At 31.2% G+C, this 22449-nt stretch overlaps 1 protein-coding gene across 2 annotated transcripts in view; it reads right to left on the minus strand.

Annotated features, from left to right (window-relative positions):
• Positions 1-22449, minus strand: part of MS3_00002034 (uncharacterized protein) — a 58495-nt gene that overhangs the window by 22090 nt on the left and 13956 nt on the right. Inside the window, exons 7-15 of one of the 2 annotated variants that reach the window (XM_051209587.1) lie at positions 20379-20546; positions 18878-18970; positions 17559-17574; positions 16220-16272; positions 13699-13818; positions 11350-11483; positions 8349-8503; positions 6773-6864; positions 3733-3783 (exon numbers count right to left, since the gene is read on the minus strand). In XM_051209587.1, coding sequence (XP_051075047.1) covers positions 3733-3783; positions 6773-6864; positions 8349-8503; positions 11350-11483; positions 13699-13818; positions 16220-16272; positions 17559-17574; positions 18878-18970; positions 20379-20546 — 882 coding nt within the window. Of the gene's footprint in view, positions 1-3732; positions 3784-6772; positions 6865-8348; positions 8504-11349; positions 11484-13698; positions 13819-16219; positions 17514-17558; positions 17575-18877; positions 18971-20378; positions 21888-22449 lie in introns of both variants that reach the window. The other variant, XM_051209588.1, reaches the window with a different exon arrangement.

The raw sequence follows: 22449 nt of genomic DNA on the forward strand, positions 1-22449 counted from the left end.
TATGATGAATAGGATAAGAAATGCATACACATACGCTCATGTCAAAACGGTCAAAGTTGATAAGTGAATAATTAACAAGGTCAAAAGGTGACTCAAGTAGACTGAATAAAATGGCTTGTCCGTAAGCCGGAATAAGGTATGTGGGCTTAACATAACAATCGATATAAATGTTTGACAACAGTGACAATTAATTTGTTGGGAAATTCAACTTGAAAGGCTTCCAGTTCAGTATCCAATTTGAATAATTTATCCAAGCAAAATTGTCAATAATTCTGAAAGCATCACCAATTATTCTTCAAATGGTTTTTATTATTTCTCATAGATACGTTAAAGTAAATCAATAAACTTTGTAGATGTTCCAGAATAACTTACTGTTTTATGAAGTGAAAGTTCCTAGTAAGTGACTTAATAGTCTCATAATTTTTTAGGCGACTCTTTACATACACACGAATGATCAAATAGATAATGTTTAAAAATCTTCACAGTTTATAACATTAGGGTACATATGAATATTTTTGGTTTGTTCGTATAAAAAATACGACAGTTCAACCTTCTCAATATCGCACGATACTTTCAATAGCGCGGGTATATTAATTATGTTTTTGTTTAAACTTTCAAATGTCTTTAAATAGAAAATGCAGGAGAATTAACAATTTGATATTGAGAATTTCTTTAATTTCCAAGTAATTATACCATCAATTAATTTGAAGAAAACTCTCTGACATAAGTTAACTTCATTTATTCGTTTGGATAATTAGATTCCGAGTCTTTTAAACTTCAACTTGGAAAGTTAGGCAAAACAAATATGGAGGGAGTAAAGCTCAAATGAGAACATTCTTAATCAAATATTCTCTATGGCTTCAAAGTTTGAGAGAAGCATTGTATTATAGATGAAATTATAATTTTGTATTTTTGTGGTGGCTTAGCTTCAAGATAATTTCCTTAGGCTTCGTTTGTCAATCACCGTGATAGCCATGATTAAATAAATTCCAATGGTGTATAGATTCAGAAGGAAACACGAAGCGCCGACTACAGTTCATTATTGAATAGTGCAGATGACAAAGTTTCAAGCACATCAAGCGAATTTAAGCAGAAAGGCTAATGCGCGCGAGTTAACGAATACAGAGTCAAATCGGATCCAAGCGAATTAATTAAAAAGATTCAAGCATAAATATATGTGGGAAAGCGAACGATTCATCGAGCGATATTTAAGTAACGAACATTTAAGGTATTGAGGAATATGCGCATATGCTGTCACATGTGACCAAGCTTACATATTCATACAGACATGATAGTAATAACAAACAATCATACGAATAAATAGACATGCCGTTCCAATAACACGTTCAGATACACGTCTAAATAATTTAATCAAAGGGCTTGACAAAATTAACCCTAAACGATCCTAACTGTAAGAAACGTTCTATACGATTTTTAATTCATCAAATTTGTATTACTATACATATGAGTTATGCAATCTCATAGGTAAAGACCAGTGTCAGGCAAGGTTGCTTACTCTCACCCTTTCTCTTTCTCCTGGTGATCGACTGGATCATGAAGACATCAACATCTGAAGGGAAGCACGGGATACACTGGACATCTAAGATGCAGTTGGACGATCTAGACTTCGCAGATGATATGGCCCTTCTATCCCAAACGCAACAACAAATGCAGGAGAAGACGAACAGTGTAGCAGCAGCTTCAGCAGCAGTAGGTCCCAATATACACAAAGGGAAAAGCAGGATTCTCCGATACAACACAGAATGCACCAATCCAATCACAATTGACAGAGAAGATTTGGAAGATGTAAAAACCTTTACGTATTTTGGCAGCATCATTGATGAATAGGGTGGATCTGATTCAGATGTGAAGGCGCGGATCGGCAAAGCAAGAGCAGCATATTTACAACTGAAGAACATCTGGAACTCAAAGCAACTGTCAACCAACACCAAGGTCAGGATTTTCAATACAAATGTCAAGACAGTTCTACTGTATGGGGCGGAAACCTGGAGAACTACGAAAGCCATCATCCAGAAAATACAGGTGTTTATCAACAGTTTTCTACGCAAAATACTTCAGATCCATTGGCCGGACACTATTAGCAACAACGTACTGTGGGAGAGAACAAACCAGATCCCAGTGGAGGAAGAAATCATTAAGAAGCGCTGGAAGTGGATAGGACACACATTGAGGAAAGCACCCAACTGCGTCACAAGACAAGCCCTCACATGGAATCCTGAAGGCCAAAGGAAAAGAGGAAGACCAAAGAACACGTTACGCCGAGAAATGGAGATAGACATGAGAAAAATGAGCAAGAATTGGATGGAACTATAAAAGAAGGCCCAGGACAGAGTGGGTTGGAGAATGCTGGTCAGCGGCCTATGCTCCATCGGGAGTAACAGGCGTAAGTGAGTAAGTAAGTATACAATCTCATCCTGAAATGCATCTATTAAACTTTTATAACGGAATTTTTCGCCTCACGAAAAAGTTCTGATATACTCATACATTCGAAAAGCCAGCTGATGCAAGCGAATTCAGTGACGAAAGATAAATCTGAAATTTTAATTTTAATTATTCACATGATGATCAACTGATATTTCTAATAATTATCATCAGTGGAATACATACATTTCACGAATTACTCAACTATTCTGAGTGTGGTGTGTTCTAATTGTAAGCATAGATATAAATGGCATGCATCAGGAAGTGAAAATAACATTCTGACAGACAGAAAAGGAGAAAAAGAGAAAGGGAAGCAGAAAGCAATCGAAATAACATCAGGAATTAAAGGACGTTGAAGTTTGTAAAGAATAGCTTAAAGAATATAGGCAAATAGTGTATTTAATGCATTGTTTTCATGCTTTACGAATGCAGTAGTACGTTCGCATAATAGAATACATCGTTTTACTCTAATCAAGTCCTAGTTCATTACACAAGCACAAATATAAATAAAATCTCTGGTTTATTATGCCAACAAGGCATCAGTAACTATTGTTGGTTGTGAAAACGGTTGACAATTTAACTGTTGTCCAACCATCCGAAAGATGACCATTTCATTCTCGAATAAATTCATTTATTTCCAGTGAGAAAGAAAATGCTAGGGTTCATCAGTACTTTTTTAACATATCTATGATTCAATTCAAAACCGAGTGAAAATAACTTATTTTTCTTGACCAACCAACTTGCCTTTATTTAACTTAAATAAACTTAACCAGTTTTTCAGGTAGATCGATCAACTACATTTCACTTCACTAAGCACAAGACAAACAAGCATTTTCCAAGGATATTATTATGTGAGCACTATTTGAAATGAATATTTGGAACCCCTACCATGGTCGAATGATAAGATACAGGCTGATCCATGTTAAACGTTACTCGCTCATCTATTCCGAGCAAAAATAATTAAACAAGTTATTGAACGTCTATGAAAATAATATTTGCTAATAAATTAATAGAAGTGAATAGTTCTAGTTTAACTAAACTTTTAATAAAGAAAACATTTATCAATCAACTTTCCAAAAACACAATGATTAATTTAATAGACAGTTTGTTCAACAGAAACACTGATTACATAATATATTAGTTATGTTATCCATGTTCGTAGATTGATCTATATGATGTTAGAGATATTCCTTATTCCATATTATGCTTGCACAAAATACTAATATTACTGATTAGAAATGAAAAAAACTACAGAGTAAATAAACTTATGATAAGAAAAACAACACTTACTAATTTACTTAGACTGGTTAATTTAGATGTATTCTTGGATGAATGTTTATCCTATCAACAAATAAAGGTAGATAATTATTAGGATATAATAATTAGTTTCATTGAAATAACTCATGATCTCAACTAATGAAATTACTACAATCACCACAGAACCCCTTATGATATTAATCAACATATGCTCACTAGTGACTGGCTTCAAGGTTTATATCCCGGCGTTCTAGTGAGAAGCAGTGAGCAGTGTAGTTCAACAGGGTCTGTTGTGAAATAGTAACTAACTGAAGACAATGTTGGATGTGCAGCTCAATTTTGTGAATTAGCTGAAGTTAGACATTAACACCTTTGGATGCCGGCCGGCTCAGTGGTCTAGTGGTTAAGCACTCGCGCGCGAGACTTTTAGGTTCTGGGATTGTGGATTCCCACTTCTGAGGAGTCCCACACTAGGACGAAACGGCCGTCCAGTGTTTCCAGGTTTTCCATAGTGGTTTAGCTTCAATTGGCTCATGATCTCAGCTACTGAAATCCCCTTAAAACTTATTTTTTATTGTTAATAAAGATGTTTCTAATGTACTGATCCAAACTAAAACAAAGAAGTAAGTTATAATTAGGTTATTATTATTTTGTCTAAAGTTTAATATGATTTGAAAGTTAATAATGTTACAGAATGACAAGAGAACTATCGTGTTTGTATTAGATTCTCAACTTGTTCTTTAATATGAACAATTACACGGTAAAAATTTTTCTATTTCATTCTTATTTAAATTCAATAACACTAAACACTTATTTGTGCTAATTAAAGTTGGAGAGTCTTTTTTGACGAATAGCGTAGTAAAAAGCTGATATTCGTATATCAAACTGATGACTATTTTACTGTTTACTACAATTTCAGAAACTAGGTTTGTTGTCTTTGGCTTGATCCGATTACAAATACACTATTTTCAAACTTATTACACAGAATAAGAAGACTAAAAGTGAGTAAAAGCTCATCGTCAGAGGCCGAACCATAATATACACAACTTAAACTATTTATGTGAGTGGTGACTTTGGTTAGGTAAATAATTTACTTACTCAAAGTAGCCCAGAAATTGTGTATATCTCACCTACTACGTAAAACTGAGACAGGTTATGATCAACCTGAAATCGCAAGATCTATCAGAATACCATTCATGAAAAATATTGTTAATTCAATTGACATGTCTCAGTTAATACAAGAGCATACCAGTGCACCCAAGAGATTATCATTCAAAGTGAATTGTCTCAAACACTTTATAATACATTTAATGACCGAAATTGATTCCAAATTTTTAAAATGACGCGTAGCTGGATAAATTTGCCGTATATTCCTTTGTCTTTCTTTTACACTTAAAGGTAGATTGACATTCGGATATTTTAGTTTTCTATCTCAATTGGCACGCTGGTAAACATAAATTTACTTTCAAATATATTCCATAATTCAATGAATTCTCTTTGTTGATTTAATTTTGTGTTATTCAATATATATATATATATATATATATATTCTAGAATTATGTTCACCACCTTATTTTTCTCATCATTTAAAGTTAAAACGTACAAACTACAATTTGTTTATTTCATGCCTACTATTAGCTAATCTTGTTGTAAATAAATGATCTGACTAAGTTTGTAGCTCGGAAATCTGTGAGCGTATTGTCTGTGTATTTTTCTGGTCAAACCTAAAGTCATTTAGATTCCTGTACATACTTACACCCTACTTACTTACTTACACCTATTATCCCTCGTGAAGGAGCACAGGCCACCCACCATCATTCTACATATAACTATAACCTGGGTAATACATTTTAGTTGTTATTCATCTTTTCTGATGTCTGCTTCCAATCGCTGAGGCAATGTGTTCCTTGGTCTTTCTCTTTTCCTTTTACCTTCAGGATTCCTAGTTCGGGCTTGCTTCGTGATACAATTTGGATATTTCCTCAATGCATATCCTATCCACAACCTCCAACGTCTTTTCCCGATTTCCTCTTCAGATGGAAGCTGGTTTGTTCTCCCTCACAGTAGTCTGTTGCTGATGGCATCCGAACAACGGATATTCAGTATTTTACGTAGACGATTATTTATGAGTACTTTCGCCTGTTTGTTGATGGTTGTGGTAGTTCTCCAAGTTTCGGCTACGCACAGTATAACTGTCTTGACACTCTCATTGGAGATTCTCACTTTGCTATAGGTCGACAGTTATTTTGAGTTCCGTATGCCTTTCAACTGTGAGAAAGTGGCCATTGCTTTGCCAATCATTGCTTTTAAGTCTGATTCAGATCCACTATGTTTATCGATGAAAAAGAAAGTTTCCACCTCTTCTAGAGCTTTTCCATCGAGTGTGATTAGGTTGATGTTCTCTGTGTTGTATTTGAGGATTTGGATTTTTTCTTTTCTTTATGATGAGACCTACTGATGCAGAGACTGCTGCTACACTGCTTGTCTTCATCTGCATTTGTTAATGTGTATGGAATAAAAGAGTTAGGTGATCTGCAAAGTTCAAATAGTCTAATTGCATGCAAGCTGTCCATTTTATTCCGTGCTTCCCGTCAGATTTGGAGATCGTCATAGTCCAGTCGACAAACATACGAAAGACAAATGAGGAGAGTAAGCAGCCTTGTCTGGCATCAATTCTCATGTGAAATACATCTGTCAGCTCTCCTTTTTACAAAACTTTGTAGTGTAGTTCATCGTATGAACTCCGGATGATGTTGGCGATCTTCTCAGGTACACCTTAGGTGCTGAAGAAACCTGTACTTTATATAGAGATATTTAAATTTCATGTTAAATAACCGAGGAATTTGTGTATAAATGGTGGACCTTGATTTTACGCTTAGTAATGGCTTTCAGCAAATTCAAATTCATCTGTTATAATATGAAGCTTTCACAATGGGTTACAATACATAACTAATGGATTCAACAGTACCACAGTAAATTGTATTTAGACTTCTACTGACCTATTCAATGTCACTTTTTCCTAGTTTTCTTATAATCAATTTATATTTCCTAAAAAATTAGTACAGCAGCTCACCTCTAGACTACGACTCATTGTTTGCCGTAAATTACGAACCATGCCTTTCAGTTCATCTAGATTTTTTTGGTTTTGTAATCGACCTCGATCATCTAAAAATGAAGTATACACAAACATAAATTTTGATGGGATTTTATGAATAAACGGATTATTTGTTATCAGTTAGACTCTCAAGTTATCTAGCAACTACACTACAAGCACACAGTAATTCTGTAAGTGGTGTCATTAACAAATACGTATATCCTAGACACTATTGAAAACGGTGACTTTTCAAGTTATCACTAAAATTATTTTGCCTACTGATTTTTCACAACGTCATTTACTATCAGAAACCTGTCTTCAGAAGATTATTTTATCACAAGAATATTTGAGTAAAAATTATTTATACAAAGATTTTAATAGAAAAGTAATGAGCGAAATCAAACGGAGAATTGACCTCTTATAATATCTTGATGAACAATTTTATTAAATTAGTATCTTCCTTGAATAGAGGAAATTTTGGACATCAACCAAAACACAACAATATCTTGGAGTGCTATTTTATTTCAATATTATTCATGGACGTTTCATCACTAAACTTAGATATTTCGTCACCTTCAGTTTAAACATTGGTAAATCATCCTACATATGAGTATGTCATGTGTGCAGTTACTCACATCAACACAAATTGTCATTCCTGTTAAAAAAATCTCATCATTTTGGTCAAGCAATGAATTGTTCATATTTATATCTAACTAAAACCTTTTGATTTTAATTATGAAAGAAAATACCATGGGAACATAATCAATATTGGTATTAATAGTAAGCTTTAAATAAAAATTTCACACAAAAGTTTTCGTTACAAAATATGTGAATCAGTTGATTGGTACAAATTGACTATCATATTTAGGGTCCTATTTTGAAGATTAATGAAATCAATTAGTAGTGGTAAGTGTCAGCGCTGAATGAAGATCGATTTCAATTGAAGGCAAATTGATGAATATGTTAATGAACATATAAATGTAAACAGATGCTAATTGAAGTAAATATTTTTATTGACGCTAAAAGTGACTGAGGAACAGTTATGAGGACTTTAGTAATAATAAATGCAAAGTAAAGGTAATTTCTTTTTGAATAGATCAATATTGGACCAACGTTGAAAACCTGGAGGCATTTCATGGCTGTTTTGCCCTAGTACAGGACTCCTTAGGACGAAACGGCCATCCAATGACTACAATTTTGCAATGGTAGTCTAACACTGATACATTCATAAATTCAATCTAAACTCAACAATATCCACAACCCTATACTGGCAATTTCTTCTATATTGTTGGATTATTTTCGTTATAATAATGCCTACTACTTAACGATTATTAAATCAAATTATTTGTTCCGGATCAAAAGTTAACCGACTTTCTGTAATCTAGTTTACTGAATTCTTGAACATATTCTTATGCCATATGTGTTGTTTCAAACAAACAAGACACACGAAATATGATTTCATATTGTTTCTTGTAATGAGAAATCAATAGTCGTATATTAAATGACATGAAAAGATGAGATAATAATAATTCATTATAATGCTATCGGATCTTACCACTCCCAACTCTTGAATTAGATAACAAACTCATTTCTTCCATTGAAATAAACCACTTTATTTCGAGTTCATAGCTAGGAGCAGAAAATTTTCCAGATCTTTTTCTCCGAAATCGCGACTCACTCAGTGAAGCATTCTCATGTAATATCCTTTGTCTTTTTTAGAGTAGGAAAAGGATAAAAGTAAACTGAAATTAATACTGAATATTATTTTACTATGGTGAATATTTAACAGCAGTTAAGCTATACTTACTACCGGATGAATAAAATACATTTTATTATTAAATCACTTAACAGGTCAAAGTGTTTGAACATTGATGTCTTTGTGCTGACTCTTTAATATAATAAATGTCATCATTGTGTTAAGAATTCTGGTAATACACAATTCCTGTGTAATCTGTTCTTTTTGACAAAAATGTGTGAATATGAAGACTGAAAGCAGTTGGAATGACTCATATTCTAATACAGTATAAACTGCCACTAACTGTAATTAACGATACAGTAGGACGTTTAAGTCTTCAATTCTGTAGGTTGTCAGGTCTACCTATCTTTTTAACCTTCCTTGAAGTTGCATTCGTTTGTCAGGGTCACCTCCGACGCTGTAACTGTACAATGTATTTCTATTAATTCATAGCTTATGAAATGAGTTTGCTTGGTTTAAGATATACTGATTTACTAGTTCTAAGTCATGTACACCATTGTTATATTTATACGATGGACAACATTAAATATCTAGACAGAAATCTGTACAGTGTGATGTAATTTAGCATGTTTCTGAAAAGCCATGAATTCCAAAGATCTCAACACTAACATGTGATTTTGTGTTTCTTTCTACAAAATTTACACGATTACACTTTCTTACATAACGCTGGGTTACTAACATTGTAGTGAACAAGAACACCAGTGAGGACAATCGAATGTATTTGATACAAAATTACAGGACTTGTTAATAAAATCTAACAATCATGAAGTAAATGCTTAATTTGCAAAATGTCCACCAATTGTTCCAAAATGACTCAGACTTCATTGTTCTTGCATTTTCATACAAACTGCATCCTGTTTCCATCCTTTACTGTTCGATCCTCTTATCTCTCTGCTGCCAGACCTGTTTACGACCAACATCATATACTACTTATGTCAATATAAGTAGTACATACCACAATGTTATCATAAAGTTTTGAGTCATGTTTCATTCATTCTACTAAACGATTCATTTAAATCAGGAAGTACATTATTCGATATTATTTTGTTTGTGAATGGGTAATCATTAAACGAAATTAATCACTTCATACTTGTTTCCTACTTCCATTCTGTTCACAATTACTGGCACTTTTACATCAATATTTAAACAATAGCTTAGTTGCTATAAAAAACTCAATTCCCAGTGTTTCAATGGTTAAATTTTCAACACCACAAAAGAGTATGTAACACTAAATGTTTTACATACCACCCCATTTGAACAAAGATTCAACGATGAAATTATCTGAGTGAATTAAATACTTCATATATTAGTCTGAAAAGGAATCACTAAACTTAAGTCATTCAAAGTCTTCAACCATTGATTACGATAATCATGTAACCCTCGACTTGGTAGTACTTATTAACATTAGTTAAATTCAATTGTCAGTGATTTCATAGATTGATGTCATGTTTTAGTTTGGCCGCCCCTAGCTTCCTTCCATATTACTCCTACACCAAAACACATCGCCCCATCGAGGTTAGCGGTGGTTGAGCATACGTAATACATGTCTCAAACACTTCCGTTGAAGATTTGCCACCTCATCAATTGATTTCTCATCTTCATCAGAGGGGAAATAGATGTTGCCTAACATTTATAAATCAAATATTTAATGTATCTGTTGTACTTAGTAATCTAGGAAACATTTATATGTAAATTTAGCTGAAATGGGCAGAATATTTCAGCTATTAATGAACCAGAGTTGGACTGAAAAGATTAAATAGTTATGTGTAAACTAGATTAAAGTTTTAAGGAATAAAGGAATATCTTAGAAAGGCTTGAAAAAAGAATTCAACAGTAAAATAATCAAGGAGAATTTTTTAAAAATTCTACTTATCTAACTCTTTCAAGAAACATTTATTCTAAATCAAACAATTCAATCAAGTTTTTCATTATCTTAATTTCCTTTGTTTATTCCCTCTCCCTCTCCCTCCCTTCCTTCCCCCTCCCTCTCCCTCTCTCTCTCTCTATATATATATATATATATATATATATATATATATATATGGACAATCGCAACTCTTCTATCTTTTATCTTTAAAGAAAATGTGCTAAGTTAATTTCTTTCTTTAACTGAAATAGAAAAAAAAGAGAACGAACTTTATTTCTTACTTAGTGACAAAGAAAGTCTTTTGATGCTATTGTTTTTGTTCAAAATAGATAGGTGAACTACAATTTATACAGTTGCAATGAACCTTTGTGTGTAATAACTAATGTTTTCAAAATTAACGCATTATCTGTTAGTCTTCAGAGTTTAGGTAGCTACTAAGTTGATGAACGTTTATGATATTATTTGTATTATCCTGTTGTTATTCAAAACTTCATTTGATTTGTCATTGTTGTAATACATTTACTCTGAGTAAATGTTTATGATAATAAAAAATATCATAAACTCAATATTTCTTATTCAAAGTATCATCCACAATCATAGAGATGTCTATAAGAAAACTAACAGTGATGATATTGGTTTTCAAGTTATTAGTAGTTCATTTGTTTTACATGTTATTGGTTTTTAGCTCATTTATTTATTTGATTTTCAAAATATTAACAAAATTATAACTCAAAATACTAAGTAACGAAAAATTATAAATAAAAATTTTGTTCCCTCTTAATTATTATAGAGTTTGATATTTTGGCTGAATGTGACCACACTCCAGTAAATTAGTATACCTAAATGTAATAGTACAATAATCCTTAGATAATAGTTTTAATGTTGATATAAATAGTGTAATTAACTAAATTCCATAAATAAAAAAACTCTTACCTTGAACCCATTGTAAACTTTATTTTTGCGCAGATAAGTACATCTTTAAACAGGAATAGGTAACGCAATTTACGACTATTTGTTTTAGAAGTAAGTTCAACCACTAAACTATGCATAATCAAACGATTGGAATCCTCTCATTTGAGAAAAGAAATCAAGTAGAAAAGTGTGAATAAACCAATTAATAAAGTATAATTTATAGGGGAAAAATGAAATTAATTAAACTAATTGTATAGAATTGACCGAAGATAAATTAGAGTCAAATTGAATGTTTTATTATTTTAATACAAACTTTATATAACGTATATCTGCATAATACAGATTCGCAAATAAATCTCTGTATACAATCAAAATATTTCACATCGAATTGTATCAAATAGTAGTCAACAACCTCTTTATAACAAGAATAACTAGTATATAACGAAACAAACAAAAACGATCTATTAAGTTAAATTCACTTAGTGTTGTTTTAGTGTTGTATCTTCCCATTGCTATTTAGGGCTGTAATTCATCAGTCTCTTGTTGGCATATATGCATCCTGTGCTGATTGCCTCGATATAGCTTTAAGTCAAAAACTTCATAAGTAAAGATGGATGGTGACTAACAGTGGAATCCAGGATTCACGTTTCGTCCTATTTGGGACTCGTCAGCTGGGTGCACCTATACTATTATGTTTCTTTAAAATATAACACTTATGTATTCAAATAAAAATAGTGTATGTCAAATAAAATAAACACTATTGTAATTATATATATATATATATATATATACTATTAAAAGTCTTCTCGTTAAACTTCATTATCCAGTATTTAAATGAACCCATTAAAAATATTCTTTTGTTCTGGAGCTTAGTTCTTATTAGTACTTAAACTTTATTAGATTATGATGTTATAGTTGAATAATTGGAAAATTCAAAATTAGTCTATTACCATAACAACTGGCTATCATAATTCAGAGATGCTCAATATATATTAGGAAGTAATTATGGATCCATGTACTGCTAAATTAATTGTGATTACCGGAGTCCATTTAGAAAAGTGTTTTACAGAGTTAGTGAAAATACTGAAGTGAACCTATCTGGTAGTAAAGGAACTGTTAAATCATACTAATAGCTAAATGTGTTATTTTTACTAGAAGATTTAAATTAGGAATGAACATATCGTTTTAAATAGTAATAATAATTGCTTTATTTAATACTATCTGTTTAGTAAAATATAAAGTTTTGATTACAAGATGACGTATAATACTGGTTGTAGTAATTTACAGTTGTGTAAAAATGTACATTACACTACCTTTTTTGATTTCATACCTTATCATTTACTGCTCTGACTAATGAGATAACTTATTTAGGAATGTCAGGTGTTGATATATTTGATCATGCAGAGAATTAACATCTTCTCCCTGTTTGAAAAAAATGTTTTCTCGTACAATTTTTAATCATCAAATAATTTTATACTTCCTAGAATTTAACTTTATCATGTTCAAAATATAAGCTATAAGGAAACGACATTATGGGAATTGAAACCTATGACTGTATAATAAATTAATCTCTGCTTTATGTTTTTCAGTTGATAAACTTTATCTATTAATGACCTTTAAGAAAACAGTACTCTGTCACTACATTATGAAAACTGGTTTTAGTATTTGTTGTTTAGATAACCTAAAAACTATCAGTCTTCCGACATTTTCAGCTTATAATAAAGTCTATTCCTATAGTCCGTCCTAACTTTATGATACAATAATAGCTTATAAAAACCAGCAAATTATTAAGAACAGATCAAAATTTTTAAGCAAATAGTTTCATCCTATCATTAAATATGAAGATTAAGGTGTAGATTTTAGAGCTTATCCGTAAAAATCAGTCGGGATGGGGGCTATAGGAATTAGAAGGTCAAAAAATAACCCTTGTATTCAACAGAACTTGGTGGTTGACCTTTAGCTGTCTTTGCGTAACTGAAAAGAATTGTGATCAATCTTCCTTTTTTTGTTATTCATTATTTATTTATGACGCATTTAACAAGTTCAGTTCTGAATGTTTTCATTTTCTTATCTTCATAGATTTTAAGTTAACCTTTGTCATATTACTTAATTTATTAAAGCATCTTTTTACCAGATAGGCATAGGGAAGTCTTTCTTATGAATCTATAAGGGTTGGTTTTGGAATGTAAGAAAACGAGTGATTTATATATATATATATATATATATATATATATATATATATATATATATATATATATATATATGTCTTATACTCAATTTCCCTGAAACTCCATTAAAGTATGGAAATGAATTGAAAATTTAATTCTGTCACATGATAAAATACTCTTCAAATAAATATTGTTCACCTACATTTATCGTCTTATCTTCTATACTATTATTTGAATTCAGTGATTCCTCCAGTAATCTTTTGTAAATTCTTTGAAGTTCAGGATAATGAGGTGAATCTGTACCAAGTAGCAGAACTAAAGTCTAAATAAAATAGTAATATATATATTTAATTAAATGATTCTTTTTCTTATAAATCTAATAGATTCTGATAAATAAACAGGCTTATTGAAACTTCTGAACAATTCCTGCATTGTGAAACGGCAATAGTTCCTAGTTATAATTCATATGTATTGGTGAACTTAGTCTTCCAGTTAATGTTTAGGACTGCAATCGATCAGTCATATATATCCTCTGTATATTGCCTCAGTATTCCCATTAAACATGAGGAATTTAAGGCAGAGACAGATGACGCTAAACAACAGAATCCAAGATACGTGTTTCATTTTATCTTGTACTCGTCAGTTGGATGTACCTGCATCCCAGAGTTGATGTTTATTTCGGGAAACAAACTCTACACCGTTCGCTTCAAATCCCATCAGGTTATCTACTGAACTACTGAGTCTAGATAGGCATCAGCTTGTGAAATGACGTGAATTTTAGGTTAAAGGCACTGGATTCGAGTTCCGTAGTTTACATTAACTCTGAAGTTAAGGTACATCCAGCTGACGAGTTCAAATAGGACGAAAGGGACGTCCTGAATCTCATTGCTAGCCATCATCTATCTGTGACTAAATATTTTTTTATAAAATATTTTAGAATTTACTCCAGGAATTCATGATGGATATCAATTAATATTCAGTTTATCAGTGGTTTTTGAGCTATAATAAAACTTATAACAATTGATCTATTACTAATGTTGATTTCGGTTAAGTTTGTCGTGCTCTTCTATCAACTTATTTAATAGTGAGTGGCATTGCAACGGTAACAATTTTTCAATTTATTTATTTATGATTACTATCACGTCTGTATAAACGTTTATGTCTGATCACATGTGACAGCCTGAACACATAATTCTCACTTTACCTTGAATGTTACTCGCTTAAATATCGCTCGATGAACCGCTCTCTTCCTCATGTATATATACACTCGAATCTTATTAATCGTCTTGCCTTGCTTCTCTTCTGGTTGATTCGATTTGACCATAAATTAGCCTCCGTGTTCGCTCGTTCACTAACATTAGCTTCTTGCTCCAATTCGCTCTATATAGTTGTAACTTGGTTATCTGTGCTGTCTAACAAATAAGCTGTACTCGCAGCTTCTTACTGCCTTCTAGATTCATACAACACTGATTTATTTAATAACGGTTATCACGGTGATTAATAAACAAAACATAATTAATTATCTCAAATCTAAGCCACTGCAAACTTTACCATAGATTTAATAGGACACAAAATTTTTCAAGCCTAATAAAATTGGTAATATTTAAAGTTTATAAAGCGAATCGAGCATTTCTCATCATTTTAGAGATGGATTGTGTGAAAAGTGGATTTCAGAGGCAATAATTCAAATTTGATTTAGACAAAAAAGGTTTCTTTGGGATAATATATATTAATTTAAGGAGTATCTTCTATATAACTTAGAATATATAACAAAACATCCAATGATATATTATATGGTGACGTTTATAAACTGTAACTTAAAAAATCATCAACTATAGCTATGTAATCCCTGGACAAATCTACTTTAAAATCTGAGAAACAGTAGTTTAGCCTTGCATATTAGAGAGTCTTCCTAAATTTTTAAATCACATATACAGATATGAATTATGACTAATAACGAGAATGGGTTTTGTCGATTACAGACACGATAAAATTAGGCTTCATAAGGACTGTAATAAAAAAACTATATTTCTCTTTTTAGATTGCGTCGATTTTATTAGTTATTCTAAGACGTTATTGACTCCGACAACTATGGATGCGACTGTAAGTTGTTTTGACTATTGAAAAACTATAACTGAATTTATTTAATTAGGAAATCCAGGAAAAATTCATTTTACAATTTTTAGAACTCCTTGTGCATCTAACCAGTACTCGGCGAATAGGCATTATATATTGGATAGTTCTACTGAAACTGGTGAGTTCTTTATATTCATCCTCTAATAACCACAGAAAATAAAGATAGTATTTCTTCGTATTAATTCTATCTATTTATTTGTTTTGACGAAGCCTAGATTTTCAGAGTTAACGGGAAGGGCATTTTAACTATTTCTATATCATACTGATCTTATAAATAATAATTTGGTAAAGTAATGAAGACGGTAATCTTGAATAAAGTGATGTATTCGTGATATATATTGTGGCGCAAACACATCACACTTCTAAGTTCAACTTCATCTTTTGGTTACACTATTGAAAGTCATAGAAGGAACCAACTGACTGAAGTTTAGTTATCGATTTGTTTTGATTGTAACACTAAAATTATGTTAACAAATTTGACCATGTTATTAGAATAAAATTAATATCCTTGATATTACATCTATTTATCTAAGTCAAGTCTGTACTGAACTATTTATTAACTCAAATCAATGTAACTTGTAACATACTTTTATGTTTTCAACAGTCTGTGTAATCCAAGTCGTTGGCTCCTGAAGTCTAACTTGAAGAAAATAGATGAGAATTGAAAAAAAGATATCAAGGAAACTTCATTTATGGCTTTGTTTCCACAGAACACTTACGCGTGACATATATTTGATGAAATAAAACTAATACCTAATTTTTTCAATTTCATTCCTATAACCTAAAAATTCTCATTTGGGTTAAGTCTTTCATCACCTGTACCTTCAGTGAGTCGGTATTGAAAACTTTGTAGTTAAGGTAAACCTTTTTTAACTTAACGAATAAGTTCAATGAGTATTCACTCAAACGTTTTCGAACTCTGTCAGTCATGTTTCAACACAATTACCATTGTCAGTCAATGTTCTAATACATCCTTCTTCGTGTAAGGTGCTCATGAACTAGAAAATATTAACAAAATATCAGTTGCCACATCCTTAACTTAGTGATGAAGTCTCTGTTTATGATGTGATAACATTACCCCAATATATATTGGGAGCATCAGTTTAATCAATAGTAACGACAAACCATGATGATGAATGTAAACTAGCGCATAACAGATTATTATCTCTAAATAACCACATATATTAACGAAAGTAGATTTAAGTAACTCCATAAAGAAGAATTAATTTATTTAAACACAATCGCAACTGTAATATCTATTACGGTAGCTTGTGTAGAATATTTGTTTAACAACAGTACGTATTTATTTATTTGTTAAACCTGATGTAACCTATTAAACTTCATTTCCCATACTGACATGTAATTATATAATTTTAAAAATATTATAGCCAAGTAAAATGTTTCGAATATGATGCCCTAGTCAACCTTAACTATGAAGAACAAACATTTACCAACAATAAACCTACGAAAGATTATTAGAAATGAACTAGATAATTATTGAAAGTTTCTTTTCCTCATACAATTCTTCAGTAAGAGAAATAGGTTGTATCTACTGTTAGAAACAATCACTTTGTATAAATTAATAGATTTACATAACTGAAAATTAATTGGACAAATTTTACTATTGCACAGTTTGTATCATAAACTGATCGTAGGTAAACAGCAACCAAAGACCAGTAAGTAATAGACATCCGTATAAAACTTAACAGCATCAGGGATCCATGATTTCATTGACTGTTGAACTCAGGTTTCACATAGAGTACTTAATCTTTCAACTATCAAATTCCCACTCAATACTTCACATTATTTAACTTCGAACAATTTTATCATCTTGAGGATTATTGTGATGAAGTAGTAATTGAAAACAAAATGAGATACATTCTACAAGGAGATAAGACGATAAAAAAGAATACTTCGGCAACTTACATGAATTCAGTGATTTCTGAAATTTTCAAAGATCAATATTAAATGAAACAATCAGTTTTTCACATTATACTCAAGTTAAAACAGTAAACACCTATTAGTGATTATCATAACAAGTAGAGATGATTAGTTAACCAAATAACACTATTATTATTGATTTAACCGCTAATGATTCATTTTAAATTAGCAATTAAACAAAGCACTCAGAATACATACTGGATCATTTCATTATAATGACGATTAATTTATAATATTGATTTAATTTACATGCGTAACTTCTATATAAAGTTTCAATTTGAGGCTTGAGAACTTAATTTGAATCTACTAATTAAGTCAATCAGTAGAATGATAACCAGGTTATGTTTTCAATTAAAATCCATACCATTGAAGAAAAAGCAAACGATTAAACACTTCGTCCAAAAATGATTTCATTTGTAAACGCTATGAAATTGGGTTACACATGTTTGGATCCTATAAATAGAACTAGCTAACTTAAGATTATAGAACATACTTTGTTGATAAGTACCAACTAACAAGAAAATTTGTTTCAAAGTTCAATACAAACTTTCTCCAAACATTTTGACGGAGTTTTGTTCTGGATGGTTTGGTCGTGGAGCTTTCATTATTCTTCTGAACGACATCATCAGCACAAACTTCAGATATAAGTGAAGCGTTCGAATTTCTCCATATGTGGTTCACAGCTTGTCCTATAGGCCTCGATGTTGATTGGTTCTTGTTGACCTTAAACTTGTCATTGTTTGCTTCTTTGTTTTGGTTGTATCTCCCATTGATTTGATTTTTGTTCCAATGGGAGATACAACCAAAACCAAATTACATGAGCTACAAATCTTCTCCACCATTTCTCCAATCATCTAACAAGAACTCAATTCTTTTCAGTTTATACTCTATAGATTTTCAGTTTTTGATTCCATCAAAATAATAAAACTTTGTTGTTCTCCTTTTGATTGTCTATTTTTTCTTCTTCGTTGAATGAGTTTATTCTATTTGTTAATAGGTCATTTCATTTTTTAAAGATCTTTTGATGTGTTCTTTCTCTCTGTTCTTATCATTTATACCGTATAATTTCATTTACAAAACATTTTTTATCATCACATAAGTAGTTTCATTAACTCATTCCAACAATATATCGATTTGTTTAATATAAGATATTTAAAGAGAAAAGACAGGAAAGAGACAACCACTGAGCTTTTCTATTAGATCGGTTAGTACTTTATGAATTGCATTGGCTTACATAACATAAAAGATTTAATATTTTGAATGTATAATGTTTACACTACAAATGATTATGATATTCAACTTACACTATCTAGAGTATCTGATTTTTCAGGTTTTAAATTTTTCAGAAGTTTTGAAATTTTGCTAACATAATTTGATATTTCTATTTGACGATTGATCTGTATTATAATTAAAAAGGTAGAGTATGCAAATAACTCAAACTGTTCTTTAAATCCATTACATTTCAATGCTTAATATATGAGATTGCAATTAAAATTATGTAATATTACGAAATGGAATCTGTGTAAAATTAAACTTTACTTTCCTTTTTCTTAAAAAAATCTTCAGAATAGTGATATTTTACTTTAAACATATATTAAGTTCCACAGATTGAAATCATGAGTCGATTAAAGCTAGACCACCATGAAAACACCTGGAAGCACTGGACGGCCGTTTCGTCCTAGTATGGGACTCCTCAGCAGTGCATATCCACGATCCCGCACCTCGAGAGATTCGAACCTAGGACCTATCAGTCTCGCGCCAGGCGCTTAACCAACTAGACCACTGAGCTGGCCGGCATCCACCGGTGTTAATGTCTAACCTCAACCAGTCCACGAAGTTGCGCCACCGTACACCATTGTCTTTAGTGAGCTGATATCTTACAATAGACTTGGTTGAACTACAGTGGTAACGACTTCTCACTAGAACTCCAAGAGTATCTCTTGAAGTCAGTCACTAGTGAGAAGATGATTATTATCAGAAGGGGTTTGTGGAGATTTAAGAAATTTCACAGATTGAAATCATGAGACGAAACGGCCGCCCAGTACGTCCAGTTTTTCCATGGTGGTCTAGCTTCAATTGACTCATGATTTCAATCTGTGAAATTTCTAAAATATCCACAACCCCCTTCTGATAATATATCAAGTTCCCGAAAACATGTATTCATCTGATCTTTTGTATTTTTATGGCAGAATGGTAGTTATCTATAAACTATAGATTACAAGTAATGATCTTGCTAATAAATCGTTGTACAATAACATAGATTCATTAATAGACTGAAATGAAAGCATGATATTCCATCGTAATTATTATTGTTTACATGTTGTTTATTGAAATATTAACGTCCAAGTGAACGACTTTTTGACTCAATGTTGATTTCTAACTTTTTGTAAATGATTTTTCGAAAGATAACTAGTTCATAAAAATTCTTTATGCTTGAAAACAATACATTTAGCTGGAATAGCGGTTAGTATACCAGTAATAAATAGTTTATAAATGGAACAAGTAATAACTCATGAGTAACTATAGTATTACCGACCTGGTACTCCATTTATCTGTTTGTGTTGAATCCCTATATTCTTAATTAATGATATCAATGACAAACTCCTTCGCGCTGACTAAACTTATAAGATCCATTGTAAAAACAAGTACACATAGAAAGTTTATACTCTCTGTAAATTGGAAATTAATCTGTTTCATTTGAATTTATGCAAGGTATCTATATTTATCAACTAGGTTTATCTAATCTTATATATAAGATCAATATTACTAACAACGACAACAAAAAAAGAAAGAAAACGAACTTACTAACAATTTGAATGGATCAAGAAAGTTTTTATAATTAATATCTCCATTTTGTAAACAAATTTTTAACCCTTGAATAAAATTTTTCTGTATAGTTTCAATTGAATTAACAGATGATCGTATTGTCATGATTTCATTTGTTGTACGTTTTTGTTTAATAAAATCTAATGACTGTTAAAGAAAAATAATAATAGTACTAATAGTAAAATAATGATCTACAATTAGTATCAGAAGGGGTTTTTTGGAGATTGTAGTAATTTAAACAGTTAAGATCGTGAGTCAATTGAAGCTTCCAGGTTTTCCATGATGGTCTAACTTCAATTGACTCATGATCTTAACTGTTTAAACATCTTTATACTTTAATACATTTTTCTTTTATACTTAATGATATAAATGATTGTAACTAATTGTAGATTTAGTCTTTCTTGTTGATAAGGTAATAGTGTGTTAGATAATAAGTTTACAAATTTAGTTATTCATTATAGTGATTGTAAATGACTAACAAAATAATTAAAAGTTTTCTTTATAAATGAACAAATTAGGGTGTTTCATTTCAGGATTGATAGTAATAGAATACATTACATTAGTTGATAAGTACAATTTCAATATGAGTTATGTAACAAAGAATTTTAAGTTGAAGAATTGATTATAATGGGATTTATAAAATATTTAATAAGAAGTTTAATATTAACAACAAGTAAATGATCATGAAGGGAATATTACAGCTACATAAGAAAAATCATCAACTAAATGAACCAGTATAGGGCTCTTAATTGATATTACTAGTTTTTCTTTTACTTAGTCAGGTAGGAAAATGTTCAGAAATATTGTGATGGATTTGAGTAATGGTTCAACCAAGGTGACTGGTTCCAAAAGAGAGATGTTCGTTATTATTTCTGGTTCCAATTGTCGGTCGGTTATAAAATATGGTATGTTGCACTGAATGTTCTTCGTACAACTTTTCTTATTCGACGTATTACTTATTAGTTGGAAGACTTGTTTAGTAATTTAGACTTTAGGAAAATCGACTTCTTTTAAGAAACGTGGTTTCTCTGACTTTGTCTTGTCTTGTGGTATGTGCTTATTGATAAACTTAATGGATAAACGTTCATGTTATGTAAGTCGTGGATAGTACTCAGCTTACCTTCAATAGCATCATCAAAGCAAGTAATTTCCTCATTGTGTTAAACTCATCACTATGTTACTTTTGTAGATGAGACTTAAAGAATTGTAAAAGAGAGTGTATTGACCAATTGATGTTGATTTTCGATATACATTTCTTTCTAATGCTCCATTCAATCTCCTTGTTAACGAGATGTCTAAAAATGACATACTTCCATTACATTCTTCTTATGGTATCAACCTGGTAGTCGGGTGCATGCAGTTAAATCTTTTAAGTAGAATAACTTTGTCCATTACATTATTAAGTAGTTTAGACGTTTCGTTTATGTGGCGGAACTAAAGTAGTAGCTGGTTTATTTGATTCTTAAGTCGACTATCCTCTAGTTTTACCTAAAAAAAAGTCAAAGACAAGTGAACCCAGTGAAGAACTCGTTGTAAATCCATCGGAATGGCTATAAAATTCCATGTCGAACCAATAATGCATGTTCATTGGGTACCTGAGGATTAATTTGTTCGGCGTAGAAATAGTAGTTCCGATTCTTTATTGCATTCAGTTCACCGCATATATTATGATCAATCCTTCAATCACATCTTCAAATTTATTATTACTCAACTGTTATTAATATTAGATTTCCTATCTGAATACTTTGTTAATTCTACGAAAATACTATGCTTAGCTCTGAAACCATACACCCCAATTCGTTCATTTATTATGACTTGATTAATTATCATATTATCCATCTCTATCATTCAATTGTGTTTGTTAATCATTTGAAATTATTATGACGAACAATTGGATTTGTAAACTTATTATTGAACACTACCACTTCACTAGTTATTACTAAACAAATATATATATACAATTTAATAGTTGAACTCATGAATTAATTAAAGCTAGATCATCATGGAAAACCTGGAAGCACTGAACGGCTTGGTTGAAGTGAGACATTAA

Source organism: Schistosoma haematobium, chromosome 1, assembly GCF_000699445.3.
Source record: "Schistosoma haematobium chromosome 1, whole genome shotgun sequence".
NCBI lineage: Eukaryota > Metazoa > Platyhelminthes > Trematoda > Strigeidida > Schistosomatidae > Schistosoma > Schistosoma haematobium.